This window comes from Scomber scombrus, chromosome 22, assembly GCF_963691925.1.
Source record: "Scomber scombrus chromosome 22, fScoSco1.1, whole genome shotgun sequence".
Taxonomy (NCBI): Eukaryota; Metazoa; Chordata; class Actinopteri; order Scombriformes; family Scombridae; genus Scomber; species Scomber scombrus.
This window is the reverse complement of record NC_084991.1, coordinates 5,220,851-5,240,181: the sequence shown is the minus strand read 5'-3', so window position 1 is coordinate 5,240,181 and position 19,331 is coordinate 5,220,851. Positions and strand designations below refer to the sequence as shown.

The window sequence follows — 19,331 nt, the reverse complement described above, 5'->3', positions numbered from 1 at the left end:
CAGAGGAGGCCTTTTCCACCTTGCAATACAAGAGAAGAATCACTTGCTCCTTTTATAGAAGGGCATTCATTTGCATTTTCAAATGAGACTGGAAGCAAAGGGCATTTATGCCTTTCTAGGGGTTGTCACGTCTCTCCAAATCAACAATTTGACTTTAGATTTCAATGTCATGATTCAACAGATCATTGGTTTTATGCCCTGACAAGTGTCATTTACCCCTCCTGTTGTCCTCCTGGGTCAAAATTGACCTACGTTAACTCAAAAATGAGGTATAGCTTCATTTAAATGAGACCTATTGACCATGAATGGCAAAAAATATGTATAAAAGTTGTAATAAGTTGTAATGAAGTTGGCTACAGTCAAACCAAACCAGGTCGATTTTGTTCAGGAGGACAAAAGTTAAACGGTCGATGGGAAGACAACAACAGGGGAAAATAACATCATATTTTTGGGGTATGTACCACACTATGGTCAAATTTAAACAATTATTTAAAATGTAATAACTCTTTTCACCGGTCAATTGGGAACTAACTGTTTACCCTTCCAGTTGTCATCGGGTCAATTTTGACCGAGGAGGACAACAGGCCTATTGATCATAATTTTCAGAAATATGTGTGAAAGCAGTGGCAATAAGTTGGAATGAAGTTGGCTAAAAGGGTCTAACAGAGAATTGGGTGATAATGTATACATTATGCTTCATAAACAGTCACACTAAATCGGGTAAATTTTGACCTGGGAGGAAAAAAGTTGCAAGGTCCACAGAAAGACAACCGGAGAGTACTTTACAACAACAGCTTTAGTTTCCTCATGTTTTTTACAGTTGAGGAAACTAAGTTTAAGTTCAAGTTTTGCAATTTTTAGACGTCCCTGTACACTCATTTCACAGCCAGCTGTACACAGGGAACAATGTTATTAGTCCAGAGAGCTCAACACTAACTTTTCCCCAAGGAGTAAATGTGCTACTAAATGAAGAAAAATTTAGAAGCGCGGAGAAAAATGTTGGAGTAACACAGAAACAGACCGACTTCTCTGCAGTTTGCCTTTCATACCACAGTGAAGTCATTACTGTGTCTAACAATCTTCTGCCCGTTCCCAGCTATCACCCGCTGCTGTTTGTGCTGTGTGTGGGTGAGCTCAGGCCTTTGTCAAACACTCATTTAAATACACTGAGGGCAGCCTGATGCAAGATCTGTATTCTGACTGAACACCATTTCTCCACAGGGAGCTTCAATGAAAAAACAGGAGCTGAACCGTCATTAATGAGATGAATTCATCAGGAACTGTCCTCACTGTGTGTTTCAGACTAGAGCTTCAACGACCAGTTGATTTAACCATAAAATAGACAATTAATTGGCGACTATTTTGACAATTAAATAATAGTTTTAGGTGTTTTCAAAGTAAAAATGACAAACATTTACTAGTTACAAAGCATGGGACAAAAAAAAAAATTGATATTGCACCCTATTGTGATATTTCGACTTGCGATACGTTATCAATCACCTTCCGAGATCACATCATCACAGCAAAATCCATCTTACCAGGCTTCTAGTTTTACGCTTGTGCCCAAACTACTACTATCACTACTGCCAATCAACATCGCAAATCCAGCTGCCTTTCGAGGCAGCGATGGGCAGTGATAGACAGAAGGATCATCCAATCAACTGCCAAGGTTTTTTTTAAGAGTGTCCACGGACAACTTCTCATATGGTTGTGTTTAACAAACCATCTGGTGCGTCAAGTTACATTATTGATACACTGACACCCATTATCAATCATTTTTTTAAAACATAAAGACCACTCAGAATTGGTTCAGCTACTTTCACTTATCACTACCAAAGCACCACAACCCTCACCTTCTTATGGAGGCACTGAACAGACTGGTGTGCTGATATTTATATTTGGTGGCATTTCTTTTCTGTAAAATGAATGTACTGCATAGTATCTGACTATTAAATAGTAGTTTTTGACAGAAGCTCTGAATTAGCAGCAAGGGGGGTAATATGACTGTAGGTTGTAGCATATGTCTGTTTTTTTAGGGGCAAATGCAAGTGAATACTGGTACTGTAGAGCGTTGGTCCAGCTTGGAGGATGGCTTGTTTTGGTGAAAATTAGGTTGTAGCTTGTTGTCTATGGTACTACAGTAGGATAGAGACATCATTTGCGTTATAACAACTTTTTGCTATGAGTTATTGATCCAGGGAAGTTTGAACCTGTCCATACATTTCCAATTTTACCGAAGTGAGTAGCGTTGCCTACAAACTGTAGTTGTGTCGTGTTCGCTGTTTACACGAGTCATGGGGAAGCAGGAAGATTTTCCAGGTCTGTTGTTTCTCCATTACCTCTGACAGCAGCCATGGTGTCTTGATAATGTAATGCAGCTGCACACTACCAGTAAGATACACTGTGTCGTCTTTGAAATGTTGTTTGTTGAGTTTTTTTGGATGTGCACTATACCCTATATATTTGGGAGGGGCAGGAAAGAAAAAAACTAAATACTAAGAGAATCACTGATGCTGCTTTTAACACTCATTTCCATTGAAATCCTAACACTTACATTCCCAGAGTGAGGAAAATATTTGCATTTGATCTGTGCATGAACTGTCTGACTGTGCAACTGAAGTTCAGACGCTCATATTCAGGTACCTGGTGAACTCGGCCTCTCTGTGCTGTGTCTACAGTCTACGATATGACCCAGATTCCCAGCAGCGCCCTGCTGAAACAACGAGAGACTCTGAATCAAGCCTGTATTGTCGCAGGGGAGAAATAAAGTAAATTCATGATGAAGTCGCCACTGTCGGACGGATTCCTTCGATGTGACGGGTTGATGTGCGGCCAAAAGGTCAGCTGGGAATGTTCCTGTGAGATGATTTGAAGGAGCTAGAGGCTGAAGCGGTTTTAAATCCATTGCAAACATTCTAGCTCCTGCAAGAATGGAGGCAAAAAGACTATTGGACACAGCTCAGTTCACAGTTATAGCCTTGTTTATAAGATGCCATCACAATGCCTATATTGCTTCTGTGATGCACAATTGAACTTTTGATAGATTACTGAAAATTAACTGCCGCTCCTTCACATCAAATGTCAATGCAACTATTAAGAGCACTGCCTGTCTGAATGTCTGTATTAACATTCCATTCATCTGTCTCAACATTCCTGTGTTTTTTATGTATCTGTTGTGACGTCTGAATCCCGTTGACACATCTAAACTAACACGCTCTGAGGTCTCTCTACAATCACTAACAATTCATTGTGTTGAGGGAGCAATGAACAGGTGGGTTCATACATTTCCATTAATTAGGAGAATCTTCTTTATTATGAGCTGGAGTTTCTCCGAGGATCCAAAGAGGAAATATCCTCTAACAGCACGCTGATTGTGTCAGTGGAGGCCTGAGTGTTACAGTGAGGAAGTATTTTATCTGGGATACAACAGGATTAGATAAGAGAGAAACAGTGCTCTGTTTAAATGCATATAGGACTGTGTGTGTGTGTAAGCAGACTATTTACCTTGTGTAACAAAAGAACTTCAAATTTGCATTTCAACCATTTGACATAGGCTATTATCTTTGTGGAGAGCTATTTAGCCGTTAAGATGTGAACATGACAATTACAGCCCGACCGATATATCAGTTAGCTGATATTAGCTGCTGATATTGACCTATCACAGATATCAGTGAATATGTTGTCTGATATGTGTCGATATTTAAAATCTTTATTTATTTAAAGCTAATTATAATAATTAAATTATCAGTGAAGTTTACTATTTCAGTGCACTGATGTCATTTTATAATAATAAACTTTATTTATAGAGCACCTTTCATACAAGGGATGTAGTGCAAAGTGCTCCAAAGAGAAAAAGAAAAATATAATCCACACTCTACTGCCACACCAAAAAAATGACAGAGGTTTACATATTTTCAGATAAATCAGCTAGTAGGTTACATAACTTTTGTATGTCAATAATAACATTTAAGCAAATGACGACTCTTAACATAGGTTTACCTAAACCAAGCATTGTCCAACCTTCATTTAAACCTAGGTTATATTTGGGTGTTAGATGACACATGCTGACTAATTCAGACAATGCAGGTATAAACCAACTGTCATGTGTGAAATGATATTAAGTTTCACTACAGCAGAAAAAGACAAGGCTTAATCTCTGGTCACAATCAACACACTGATGATAACATTACAAACTACTATCTTCCTTTGTTCAAACTGACAAGATTACGAGATATAGGCACATTAGTTTATCTGACCACATTTTCCCATTAAGGGGTCATGTATGAACAGGAAGTCAATAAAACAATGGAAGCAGATCTATTTGTGGTTATTTGACTGCACATTTGTAGCAACATTAAATTCCTGCTGATGTTCCACACTGGCACAATGTGGATTTAGGACTATTACATTCAGTGCTTCTACTTTTTTGACCACCAGCTGATGTGGTTCTCTAAGATTAAGATGAAGACCTCTTCATTGTCATTTCTTAGCACTCACAGACACTGAAACAAAATGTTTCCTCTACATTTGACTCATCCCATACACAGACACACACACACAGTAGGAGCAGTGGGCAGCTGTGGTGCAGCGTCTGGGGACCAACTCCAGCTCTTTTTTGCTAGTGCCAGTGGCCAGGGCTCTGACTGGAGTGTTAACCCTAACATACACGTCTCTGATGAGGGGAGGAACCTAAAACAACCGGCAGAAACCCACACAAACAACACACAAAGAACCAAGGATGACTGGGACTTGAACCCAGGACGTTTTTGCAGAGAGGCGACCACTTGCACCATGTACATTGCACCATCCACTAGCGGAAACCCCACTATAAATAACCACATCCGTTTCACCAGGTACTTAAACTCATCTGTCTGAATCTTGAGGACTGACTGAACAGAGACATTAATCATTTGAATTCTACATTGCTAGAATTTAAATTTTGGCTTCATTCAGACCAAAAACGCCCGATTTGAAACAATTCATGCTGCTGCATTGCTAGGGGACATGTTGTTTAAGGTACCAGTGACACGATAACATATGATCCAGGAAGTCCAGTTGGAGCTACTAATGTATCTGATTGGCTCCAAAGTGGAATCGGGCTCTACTTCTGCTACAACATAACATGACTTCATTCAGCAATACATGCAAGCACACACTCCTGGTTAATTACTTAGCACTGTGAACACTGTATTACGCTGTTTGTCTTGTGATTATCATAACAAAAGGTGAAATAGTTTCTATTGTGATAACTTTGCAGAGTTGTAAAATCCTTTGTGCATTGTTTAGTTGTTTTTATAAGCCTCAAAATGCATTAAACAGCGACTCCAATTAGACTTCATGGGTTGTATTTCATTGTCTAACTGTACCCCAACCTATATATCCCCCTAAAGTTTGAACATGGGGCTGTTTTGGCCTTCCTGACCATGCCTTAAGTTAAGTTAGTTCACTTGGCAAGCTGGCTACAACCAAACAAGCAAAACAAGACACCTTATGAGAAAAACAAGGAAACTACTATTAAGAAAACAACTGTATGCATCTACCAGAGCTCTTCCTGTTGATCAGGTAACCGGCCAGGGTGAGATACTATCATCAACGACAGCAGTGTTTAATATGCAAAAACTTAAATAAGCCCCTATCTACAGGCATGGACAACTGACTGGTGCAAATATGCTGTGGAACCAGGTACAGCACTGCTCGCATGTTATGAGGATAGAAGACCAGTTTGTTATGATCACCAACACTTATAATCACCCATATTAACTCCACCTCCCCCACATTTAAGTGTGTCTGACAATGGTAGCTGTGGTGTATACTGACTTATAACAATGCAGAGAGAGTTAGTCTGGGTTTAGAAAGGTTAGCAGCCTTGAGCTAACAAGGTGAATGGAAGAATATGTGATAAACAAGTGAGTGCCTGTACGGTTCATTAGAACAATGTTGCAGACATACTCATGAGAGTGGAGCTGTCATTTTCTCCTGCTAATTCTATTATTTCCTGCACCAGCTTGGGTTAAAAATGACTTAGAAATTGGCCTGTACAGCTGGTTTAGACATACAATTTGTGTCCTGCAATGGTTGACACTATTATAATTGCAACATAACGATACATGATAAGCAAATGACAAATACTGACGAGCTCAACGAAGAGGTATCAAACTGATGTAGCTAGCTGTGTACAACTTGAATGCTAGCCACACTAGCACAGCGTGGCTTTTTTAAACCTACATTCACAACTAACAACATTAGCTTATTAATACCTCTAACTGGCTACTACGTTATGCATATAAAATACATTTTTCACACATGACACCAATTTACTCCACCGCAGCTACACCAGGCAGCACAGCCACTTTAGCTACAGGGCTAACGTCGTATGACAGTGAGGATTAACCATTAACGTTACTTTCCCAAACGGTTACAATGTGAAGACACGCTCATATTACGGTTTTGTTTACGAGCTGCACGTCGTTCATGTCGTGGAAAAGAGCAGCTAGCTTCACATTTACACGAACATCTGGCTATGCAGCAGCAGGAGGAGGAGGAGGGCTAGCGTTAGTAGCTTTAGCATCGTTAGCTGCCTGCCACCCCCACCACCACCGGTGGTGTTGCAGGGGGCATCGGAGTTTCCGAGAAAAAGCACGGTGAAACTGAAAGGGCATCCACACACGGGTCGGTTCGCCGAGTTTTGTGTGCGTTCGTGTGTCCGCCCGAAAGCGACGAGTCCACAGAACCTACCTCGGGATGGAGAATAGGGACGCAGCCAGCTTCTTTCTCATATTCCTCCATCGCGTCAGCCATCTTGGTGGTAGTGATGTTCGCTGAGCATTGTGGGAAACAGGAGGCAGTGCAGGGGGGGATAAAAACAGAGGAGGAGGAGAGGAGGAGGAGAGCTGTCATCATCATCATCATCATCATCAGCACCTTCATCATCATCATCTTCATTATCATATTTAGTGAGCAGAGAGTTATTAAATCACAGCAAAAGAAATGTAAAAACAGAGGAGGGGGAGAGTTGTAAGACCATCATCATCTTCATCATCACATTCACCATCATCAACATCATCATCATCACCACCACCACCACCATCATCATCATCTTCACCACCTTCACCATCATCATCATTAGGGCCCGTCCAATACTGGATTTTAGGGGCTGATGCCGATATCGATATTAGGGAGCAAATAGTCTGATATGGGTATATTGGCTGATAATGTTTAATGTACAGAATATATACATAAACACACAAGCTTGAATTAATAGAAAGGATCAAATATACATAGAATGCTGCCTATAAATATATATATAATATCGACTGACCAATATATCAGTCGTACTCTAATCATCATCCTCATCACTGTCACCACCTTCATAATCATCATCATATTTCACCTCTGCATACTCTTTTAACCTCAAAGATATCATCTTCCATTGTAACTCAGAGAATAAATACTGCAGAATATCTGATTCATTTTGTCATTCTTTATGCCAGATTTTTTAGTCATAAACAGCAATTTTCAAAAACACTACCTAACATTGCACCTTTCCTCCTACAATTGAACTCTTTATTAAAAACACTCAAGCTAGTAAATAATAAAAAAAGCTAAAAATTAATCAAATATATATGAACTCCACCTTTAAAAAAAACCCACAACTTTTATTTCAATTATGTTTTTTATTGTCTTTGTAATTTATTATGTCATATTGTTCATTTCCTCATATTTGTAATGAATGTCTTAACTGTACAGACTGTATGTGTGATGTGGTGTTTGCATGAATGAGTATTCCATTGTTGTTTCAATAACATTTTTAAATTAAATTACATTTAAAAAATCCTCATATTCAGTGACCAGGAGCTACGGATCCACAGCAAAAGAATATTTGAAAAACAAATAAAAAAATCTAATTGTAAATATCTCCTCTAAGGTTTTATGTAAGGGTTTTTCTACTGTTAATGGCTGGAGAACTTCCTCTTCTATGTCATCAGTTCTGTTTTGTTTCCCTCATGACATTTTTCAAGTGTGTTGTAAAATTACATGTTGCCCAAAAACCTGCATTATGAATAGGCCTACTATAAAGTATAGACCTATATTATATGTCTTTTGTATCATAAACACAGGACTTGAGTGAGGTTTGCCATCACCAATGCTATCAAGTCATTGTAAAGGATCACAACAAGACATACATTTCAGCAGGCCTTGATAAGTGGGGCCACCCACTGATCATCAACAGTCCACAACCATCACAATCAGAGCTTCACATCTGACTCAGTTTTCTAGTCCCAGTGAAAACACAAGGACACACAGGTAACATCATAATGAAAAAGGATCACATCAGAGCAGGCACACCCAGTTCCAGAAAGTTGTTGTTCATTTAACACTGGTTGCACACTGCTTTCAGGTTACTTGGAGGAGACAGAGTACATAGATGGCTGCAGGGGGAAGAAGGGCTCAACAGGGGAATAAAGGACAGTTCTGCCTCAGGGTTAGCTAACTCAACCCGACAGGTTCTGCAGTAAACAGTCAAAGTCTTAAATCATCTGTTCTTGTATTGTGTGTATGGAACATCACCAATTTTCACTTCCTTTCAGACTCTGCCTCTTGACAAAATGCTCAAAAACAAGTAGGTCTGTTCAGTTTTGCTGAAAAGAGAAGTCTATTGATGTCTCTCCAATGTGTATATTAGGCTGTCCTATATGACATTAGTTGTATGTAAATCTGTCACATTCCTTGAGCCAGTTTGTGACAAATAGTGTCTCATCCAGGATCAAATCTTTAGGTGATGTTTAATATGGTGGAATTAGTGCACCCACAAGTATCAAGTCCAATCAAACACACAGTTAGTGTGTTAACTAGTTAGTGTGGGTTGTTAGATGGGGATGGGGAACTTGGCTTCTGTTGCAGCTATCATTGATTTCACAATTGCAAAACTTTTATCTTCTAAAGTATTTTTTGTTCAAGAGCAAAGAAAAAGTGGTTCATAACTATACTGAACTCTAAAACATCAATACAAACCTCAATAGAGCAATAGAACAGAGTATCTTAACTCATTTTGATATAATTATTTTAATCAATTAGTTTGTCAAAAAATGTCATGTAAAATTTCATGTAAAATCAAACTGTGTTGGTTCCTTAATTTTCAAAATATGAGGAAGTTTGTAGATATTACCTCACATATACGTCTGGAGGGGCTGTGGGGGAGGACATTACATGCATGTTCCGGTGCATGTGCTTCCAGTCTTGTGGGTTTGTAACTGTTGAAGAAACAAAATCTTCAATAATTGTGTATATGTTCATAAAGGAATGTTTTGATAAGTGCCCAGACATGATGATTTAATGTACAGGGCCTCTCTAAAGATGTTTTATGCTTAAGGTGCAAAGATATGAGATAAGGTGGTGGCATTGGATGGGTATCGAAGCTATCCTCACTATTTTGAATTAGAGTTCACTCTGACTCAGAAATGCCTTGTATCAGGTTATTTATTAAAACATTCCTTTATGAACATATATCCATGTATTGAAGATGATTTCTTCCACATTAACATTAAGCAGAGACCGGCTCCTACTTCAGAATAGTCTTGGATTGTGACGATATGTTGAATTGTTAACTAGCCTTGAATCAGGTACAGATACAGATGTAGATACAGATTGTTGATGTAGCTTTGTTTTTCACTTTCCATTCTGGTGTGTACTTTGGGGTGAGGCGTTAAACTCCATTCATTCATGACCATACTCCTCACTTTCCTATGTTCCTGCAAAGCTCACATTAACGTTTTCAGTTGGTTACTCTCTACACACCATCTTTTGATATCTATCTCAAAGGTACAGTGTCGTTTCTTAGCCATGCACCTAATAAAGAGCTCATGAGTCATGCAGGTATTTTCTTGCATTTCACTTCACGTATCTATTCTGCTTGTTCAGTTCTCCTCAGGAGCAAAGGTTGCTGGGTGTAAGATGGATGATTGTGTTGGTTTAAGTTAACCATTGGTAGCCATTTCAGTGTTATGGTAAAACATTTCTAAAAGGTCAAAGGTTGAAAACTAAATTGAAAAAATGTCACAGGCTATTGTTTTTGACACATTTTTAGTTTTAATAAATTATACTTCTTAAACTGTATTTATTCAAGATCTCTTTAAGTTATGGATACACAGGATTACAATAAGACAGTTTATTCACATTACAGTTACAAAACAATCATACACACTCATAGACACCCTACTTAAAACAACATTCTAAAGAATATCAGCTGGTAAAACTTGAAAGTCTCTCAGAAGAACAAGTGTCTCTAACTTCAAGCCATTTTGCAGTTCATTCCAGTAGTGAGGTGCATTGTGCCTAAAACCAGTCTGTCCCAATTCGGAGTCTGTATGAGGAACTTTAAAAGCCAACCTATTCTATGATCTGGTGTTGTGGGTATTAGCTCTGTGCTCAACTAAAGATATTAAATATTTCAGAAACTTAGATAGCAAGGCTTTTTTAATGAAGACACAGGTCTCCTGGTGCCTTCTAGACGTCAGTGATGACCATCTGACCTTTTCCCATAACTCACCGTGTTAAATGCGACAGCTGTCTGCTGTAATGAATGGAATGCTTTCCAGGGATTTTAAGGGTTGCGGCAGCAGCATGAGCATACAGGATATCTCCATAATCCAATGTGGATAGCGTGGTAATCTGTGTCATTTCTTTTCTGCTTTGGAAAGAGAAGCACGCTCCGTTCCAATGCAAGAATCCAAATGTGTCCAGATGTTATTCAACATGAGTTTTGTGGGACAATCTGCTGTCTAACCAAAATCCTTAGTATTTATGCTGTATTATGTCAATTAGTTCTCCATTTAGAGCATGGGAATCCATACAAGAGATCTACATAATAGAATAAATAAATTATGAAAGAAAAGAATATAATAAACAAAAAAAACAACAATCTCCTGTGGTCACGAGGAACCCTCCATGATTTCAGCCATGGACGTCTGACTGGATATTTTACATTTAATAATAAGGCCAAAAATAGCCAGTGCTGTTACTCCTTCGTGCCTCTAGATGGCATCCATGTCCAGCCAAACTTTTCCACAACACCTCAAAAACTCACAGGGTGTCACCATTTAGACAAGCATGCATGGAGCTCCATCTCGCTCCAAACTGGGCTGGTCCATCCTGCACAGGTCACAGCCCCACAGATGCTTCAAACGAAAACCAAGATCTTCAGTAAATATTCAACATCATTATAATAAATGCACATAAGGATCAATTATAGTAACTCTACGATGATACCAGAAACATGATGGTGGGTATTGTTATTATGGTTCATGACGATGGCATCAGATCTGTATCATATAAGTATCAGGTGACACACATGACTCCATTAGCTCTATCAAAGATGTGAAGTGTTGAGTTGGACTGCTGTTAAAGTGAAAGTGGACTGAGGCGATCACATGTTTGTGATGTTCTGACCAGCCTGCAGCTGTAGAATCAAGTTACCCAAATATAAGCCACAGACCGGATATTCGGTGCTTGACCATCAAAAATAAAAGCAGGGCCAGAGCATTTTTATAAAATGGCACGATATTAGACATTTATTTATATAGAAGATTAGACCTTGACAAGCAGAATTGTAAAAACAACAAAAAACAACAACAACTCAAGCAAAAAAAAGTGCAAAAATAATTCAGAGGTGACATTAAACTATAATTGATTATATAGTTGAACATTATAAGTAAAAAGTGTGGCCCAAGGGTGGGGGATAGTAAAGGGAATTATGGGGGCAACAAAAAGAAAAAGAAACCCCAAAAACAACCATGCAAAGGAAAATTTAAGGAGAAAAGGAACCCCACTACAAACTGGCTTCCCCTACAAGGTTGGCTTTTGTATTGGACCAGCATTTTGTCTTAGGTGTGGGTAGAGTACACAGTTCCATGGACCACCCCTATGTACATAGTGTACATATATACATACATTCATATATTTAAGTGCGCATACATGCATGCATACAATCATACATACATATATACATGTAACACATGCATACATGTATACAACACATACATACATGTAGTTAGTCTTTGGTTAGTCTTGTTATCTACATGTTCTGATTCTCACCCTGCATGTCACTGATATGCACAATACAATTGTAAAATATAATACAATTGTAACTAAATTGATAGATAGATAGATAGATAGATGTCAAACAGCTTTCCGTGGCTCTTATTTTGAAAAGTGTAACCGGACGTACTACGCACTCCGTCTGCTTTAACGTTAGTCGGCTGACTCAAAACCACGACAGAGCCGTACAGACGAGCTAGAGGCTAACAACTTCACTGAATATCGGTTGTAAATAGTCCGTATAAAACCCACCAGTCCTACTGGAGTTTTATTTGAACTTTGTGAACATTAATACTGGACCTACAGGACACTGCTGGGCTGAGGAGGACTCGAGCCTGGAACGTTAATGCCCAGAATTAAACATTTCCAACTCGGCAGCTAGCAGCTAGCAGCCAGTCGTCACTGAACATTCAACAGCCAGCGTTGTCCTTCCTTCCCGTTGGCCAGCCAGACGACCCAAACACGAAACAAAGGTGAGTGCCACGCAGACAAAATAACAATAAATGCCTTCTACCAGCTGCTATTGATAAAACGCAGCTAGCTCCGTCGCTAATTCGCCGCGTTTGTTATGAGGCGAGTTGACAGCCGTGACTCTGCAGCATAGCAACACTATTATGTAATAAACTACGGTTAGAGGGAGAGAGAGAGAGAAGGAGAGAGAGGGGGAGCGAGGGAGCGGGGGAGCCGGGGCGTTGAGTTTAACCGCCTCTCCATCCCCGCACGTCTCCGGCTCTGTCCTGTCTGCTGCTACAGTGGGAACATTTTGAGGACTACAGCTTAGTCAACGTATAGTCAGCAGTATTATTACAGGCGCGCAATTAGGACGCCGTGTGCTCTGCATCAAAGCAGTAAGTATGACATCCTGTATCTTCCTCATCACGACAGCAGACACTTACAAGTACTCTCACTTTGCATAGATTTCAAGGTTGATTCAGATAAGGGTTAAAATGCTGTTTATTTTCTACCCTGACCCCCTGCTTCCACTTCACTACATATTTGACCCCCCTCTGCATCAGCCTCTAACATATGATCCTGCTGCAGTGTTGCATGTCTGCCCCCAGCTCTGTTACCACTTTCACTTGACAGGAATCAGGAGCAGAAACAGGACACTGACCGGCAGGAGAGGACTGTTCCTAATTGTGTCAGGCAGCTGATGCATCCGGCAGATCCTGGACTGTTGTCGGGATATCTGATACCAGCCTATAATGTTATCAGCATTTCTATTTCAATGTGGCTTTTCCCTCCAGCTTGTATTTTATATAGAACCTCAATTAAGTTTGTAGTTGGAAGCTTATTCTGCATTTAAAGGCGTCAAATGTCAGTTCATAGGTGTAAGTCTGCTGGATGCACCAAGTATGGAAATGATCAGATTTAGTAGTTTAAAAGTTGTAGTTTGAGTTGATTTGAGTCTGTCACTTCTTCTCTGTGTACTTGTGCCAACTCAGGTTCAGTCGGCGTTGCATTTCCATATTTTCCATCCTCTCCGCATTTGCATGTGAATGAAGGGTAATCCCAGACTTTCCATGCCAAACTTTTGTTGAGGTGAGTCTCGCAATCCAGGGTCACAAGAGCGACGCGCTCATTTGCCAGGCAAATGGAGTTTCCATTCGGCTCTTCTCAAACCACCGCTCGTTTCCTGCGCGTTTCTCTGGTAGACACACACACACACACACACACACACACACACACACACACACACACACACACACACACACACACACACACATACACACATACATAAACAGCTCTACATTTGAATGCAGGATCTACTTTGGGAGCACCAGCAACATATAAATACTGATATGCAAAAGGGAATGATTCAATGATTATTTTCAGTATGGAAGTGGAAGTGGTTTTTCCTCAAAAAGAAAAACACGTCCTTTTGTAGTTCAGCCTGTTTTTTCCCCCCATTCTTGTTTAATATACAGATTATTTTGTCTTCAAATCTCTTGTATTGTCTTACAACCAGTCCAAATCCTGTTAAGTTAACAATGATTTAAAATAGAAAAATGCATAAAATCCTCATTATTAAAAAGCTGGAACCAGAGCATGGGTGGTGCCTTTGCTTGAAAAATATGAGTTAATCATTGCAGGTAAAATTACTGTTAATTTTCTAACTGATGAATAATTTAAGCTCTAGCCTAGATATTTCTAATAAGTGAAAATTTGCATTATAATTAATTGCATTAGTCTCCAAAATGCTCAGCATGGATCCTAAATGTGTTATTCTGGTGCACTGTGTAACCAACACACTACAAAAGCAGCTTTTAAACCAATTGAATCTTAAGCAACAGCTGCCACTCTGAGTTAAAATGTGTTATTTTCTACAATTTAACTATTTAACTACGTCTTCAAGTTGTTGCCACTTGTTTAAAAGTTGTTAGGCCACAGGAAAATAGACCTTTTGTACATTTACCTCAAGATGCTCAGTTTTGTTATTGAAGCTGATTAAATGTGTCGAGCGCTGGTCTAGACTAGAGTATTAACTTGTTGCAAGTGACGCAAGGAGAGAGCCAAATAACAAGCCTGTCTGCAGAGAGCGACTGCAGGGTGTTTCTTCATTCCTCCTTTTATACATAGTATAAATCATTCTTTCTAGTGATAAATTAGATAGATGATGTGCATGCATGAGGTAACCCTGCAGTTGTGAGCTGTCCTGTCCTGTTTGTCCACATGAGCCTTCGTGCTTGTTTTTACTGAGTGTTGTGTCCACACTAGGCTCTCGTGTGTTTACACATGCATACAGATCATGTGGGCGAAATTGGGAAGGATGAAATTCGGTGAGCAGGTTTGACAGGTTCTTTTTTTAGACTCTTATTTGACCAGTAATAGCTCGCTGAGCATGAAAGCTCTTTGTCAACACCACCTTGTTCCTCCAATACAAAAACAAATCTTACAATCCTCCTGTAATGAAAAATAACAGTAATATCAGTAGAGGGGAGGATTGTATTCATATTTCCCATTTTTTCATTTCAGCTGATAAAGGAAGAATTCCTAAGAATCTGAAAATTGCTATCATGTTTCCCCGTGTGTTATTGCTTTCCAGTCAAACATGAATCACTCACGTACACAAAGATGTTCAGACAGAAGCTCATGCCTGACGTTTACAGCAGCTTATCTGCTCTCTGTTGCTGTAAAATGTCATATACTGGAGTTACAAACGCCTGTTGTCCTACCATGTAATCACTTAGTCAGAGTGATGAATTTCATATTATGTTGAAATAGTAGTACTGACACAGCCAGAAGCTACTGGGAGTGGGGCCTTTCTTTTTTTTTTTTTTTTTAAACGTCTTTGTGAAGCCTGTATTTTGATCCGGGTGTGGTGCATTCCTCTAGTAAATGATTTTTCCATTTAGCAGTGGTGATGTAATGAGTTTTACACACAAATATACATGGTATTTATTTATAAGAATATGCTTTGGAAAAAGCAGAAACTGAAACAGTTAAAAATGGCTTATACTGATGCAGAGCACACAGTTAGTGCTGAACTCAGCTGAAGGCTTTTGGAATTAAAGTGTGCATTTAATAAGTTACATTCTTTAAAGGGCTTCACAGCAACCAGCTTATAAAAGAATAAAAACAAACCCTTCAACTTCAGTCCTTTACTGACTAAATATTCACCTGTCAGCAAAGACTCGAGTCTCACAACAGCCTACTTTTCTTTCTGCCTTCACAAACTTATTGAAATGCCAAGGCCAGTGCATCAGCGCGGCCTAATCTTCCCAGCTGGGACGCTCAGGCCACTGTAGCTGTGGGTTGGCTTGATTGGACGCATTTGCTCCGACAAATGCCAGATGTGCTCAAAGTGGGATAGTCGCCTCTCACTTTCTTGTCAGTATGGCTTTATCCAACAGCGGCTCACTAATCAGGTTATGTTTTCCCCCGCTTTTCCTTAACATGTAGTTCAGCGGCTTTTATTAGAATCTATGAGAGGGGGTTAGCTGAGGCTTACTAATGAAAACAGCTGGTTTTATTCCAATAAAAACCACATTATCCTCGTACCTTTTCGTTTCATTGTCTCGGGCTTCATTATTTCCAAGGAGCTGTCCTGCCGTTGGCTCCCATGCATCAAACAACACTGAGCAAACATGCCTTTAATTTGCACCTGTCTCCAGTGATGAAATGGCTTTTGCGCGGTTTCTCGTGTGCCGCACCATGTCCACCACCGCGGAACAGGAACAGTTATTTGATAAAAGGAGCGTGGGCGCGCCAAGCCTTTTTACGAGTGTCCCAGCCCATTAACTTCAGCGTCCACCCTCGTCAAGCCCCCAGAGCATAGCTTCAGAGGAAGGGGATGTTTATGACTGCCCACCTGAACTGCAGCATCTTCCTGCATCACCAGGAGTCCTGCTGCTTTCAAAGCTACAGATACTCTGTAACATTCAAATCAGGAGTGACTTTGGGTGTAGATATAAAGTGTCACCTCTGCAGTTTAAAACGCTGATCGCATATTGAGAGCGACATCAGTACAGAGATACAGGAGCAAAAGCTTTTGATCTAGTGCTTAGCGAGTCACTTATTCATTCCATTCCTCCAAAGCTCTAACTCGTGATTGGAGACACTGAGCCTCACTTTAAAGCTTTAAATTAATTTAGAAAGGATGGGGTTGACTCTGAACTGATTAATTTATACAGTGTTTGAGCATCCAGGTCAGCAATGAGCTACTCTTTTAAGATAAAATAAAGCAGGATGACTCTCTGCGAATGGCCTTACCTATTTTAGGCACCAAATGTGCATTTGTTGGTTGTGTTTTATAGGTATTGTGTTTTAAGTGTTGCATAAAAAGCAGGACATGACTTACTAAACAGCTTACTCAGATGCTATGGACTATATCAGAATGGTAACAATCACATTATTCATTTTCCTAATTTCCTCTTGTCTGCAATGCCTATTCTTGGTAGATTAGAGCACACTTGCATAACTCTGGCAATTCAGATACACACATAATTAAAGGTACCCTGTGGAGTCCTCTTGTAAGTAAAAGGAGTGTTTCCAGTGCAGGAAGTTTCCTGGGGGACCAAGAACCTTTTGAATTCAGGGACTAAACCTGTGTTTCGACCAGAGGAACTTGTGACCAAATTTAGATCGTACTGAATAGTCCAAGGTGCTACAAAGTCCCTGATTAGGGGGTAGAACTCTCCAAAGGTGGTAGCACTAAACAAAGGTACAGGAACTTTTACCTTTACCTCAAACACAGACACTACAGCAGTTTAAGCTTTGTTCATAAAACAATAAAGTACTCCAATATCGGCAAGTGTGTGTGAACATTTCTAGAATAGGATGTGAGGTGGACATTTCTCATTGTTGAAGTCATGACGAGTTTTAGAAGAGCAAGCTGGTAGCATGAGTGAATGATGAACTTGGTAGTGGTAGGGAGAACAAAGATGGCAAATGGGAGAAATAAAACTTCATTTTCCAATAATAATAAATTACTAACCATCATATACAACAAATCATTAACTGCAGAGACAGTCACAGTTTTCAGTCTCCTTTTCCTCCTCTGTATTTCTACTTTTCATTCCTCACATCTAACTCAAACATCTGTCATCCACAGTAAATACAAACAGTAACAGTATGACTATGTTTCCTCCGGTGATGCTGTGATTGAAATGCTGCTGTTTTTTAATTTCGTCATGGGTCCAATCTGCATAATGTACCCGGTTCTTCCTGTTTGATGGAAACACAAACAGGAATACACAAGAGGGACTTTTAATTGCTACCTTGTTCCTGAGATTAGTTCCTCAGGTTCCATTGTTCATGAATCTTCTTGTTCAAACAGGGCTAAAATTATATTTACACACAGCGTTTTTAACCAACACGCAAAGTGTATCAGTGCAGTCTCATTTTCCATCTATGTTTGCAAGCTTTGAGTCTTCTTCTTTACCTTCGCTGTTTTTGTTTGGCAGCTTTCAATTAGTAAAGTAGTGTGAAACCAGTAGCAGGAATGTTTATTAGGTCAGCGTGCTCATGCCATAAGGGTGAGGTTTGCCTTTTTTTGTAATGAACATTTTATTGAAAGCTTAAACACAAAAATACGACAGATGGGTCGATTCACTACATTTGAGAACCATCAAAACTAAATATCCACTCACTCATGAAATAGGGAGATAAATCAAACTTAAAAACAAAATATAATACAGACCACCAAAGTGGTATCCAAGGATAAGTACAGCAGCCTATTGATAACACTGGATTACCAAGTTGACCACTAAATTACAGATAAGCAGTCGGCGAAACAACCCCACATAAATATGTATTGATTAAGTTTATTCAGTAGAGAGGATGTCACACTCTCATAACCGTTCCATTGTTCTAGACCATTGATCTTGATGTGGCGGGCGTTTCTTTCTCCTCCTCTGTCTCAGTAGTATCCATTTCACTGTTGTAAGAACCGAAGTAATCCATCTCATTTTGAAGGAGGACAGGTTTTGGAGCTTGGACAATTTGCAGTAGTTTGGAACTTTTTGTTCAAGACTTCAAACGTGATCTCTTGGATATTATTTCACCGGTCGTTAAGTACTGGATAAAATATATGTAGTACAGAGGCACATTTTCCTTCACATCTCCAGCAGGAATCTATTGGTAAAAGATACCTTTTTTATATAGTTCTTGTGGTGTCCGATGCCGCTGCTCAGTGTTTCTTGACCTTGAGTATGGTTGTCCCTTTAGTAAATGATAGATCTTGGGAAGAATGCGCTACATGATAATGATCTAATCAGCACTTCTTCAATTAGGCTGTCCATGAGGTGGGTAAGAGGGCTACTTAACCATATAAACAAGCCACTTTGCAATTGAACATACCTCTAAAATTGATTACGTGGTAATTTCTGTGTCTACCATTTGGTTTAGGCTTAGGAGGTGCTTAGTATGGCTTGTAAATAAATGCAAAACGTAGGTTATCCCAGCCTTTCGCCATAGTGTATAAATTACTGTTTTGTCTCCAATAAAAATGTGATTATTATTCCATAAGGGTGCTCAAGGGGATTTGAAAAAGTCCTAACAGCCAACTCTGTGCAGTTCGTACCACACTGATTTAATATAAGTGGTAATAGGATGGTCCTCCTCTTGTAGCATTTTTGTGCCAAATAGATGGGACCAGGGAGACAGCCTACCACTAAACACAGTCTCTATCTAGAACCAGCTTGGTTTATCTCTTGCCTCACTACCATGCATGTAGTTATTTTATTACCCAATGGTGCTGTGAGTTGCCTCAAAGAAAATCTAAAATAAAAGTATCA

At 39.5% G+C, this 19,331-nt stretch overlaps 2 protein-coding genes across 2 annotated transcripts in view; one reads left to right on the top strand and one right to left on the bottom strand.

Annotated features, from left to right (window-relative positions):
• zdhhc17 (zinc finger DHHC-type palmitoyltransferase 17) overlaps window positions 1-6,798 on the bottom strand; it is a 33,171-nt gene extending 26,373 nt beyond the window's left edge. Inside the window, exon 1 of the mRNA XM_062443995.1 lies at window positions 6,736-6,798. Within this exon, the coding sequence (XP_062299979.1) occupies window positions 6,736-6,798 (63 nt within the window). The remainder of the gene's footprint in view (window positions 1-6,735) is intronic.
• A 5,466-nt stretch (window positions 6,799-12,264) lies between these two features.
• osbpl8 (oxysterol binding protein-like 8) overlaps window positions 12,265-19,331 on the top strand; it is a gene marked incomplete in the record, with an annotated part of 87,522 nt that continues 80,455 nt past the window's right edge. The window contains 1 exon segment of the mRNA XM_062443510.1: window positions 12,265-12,566.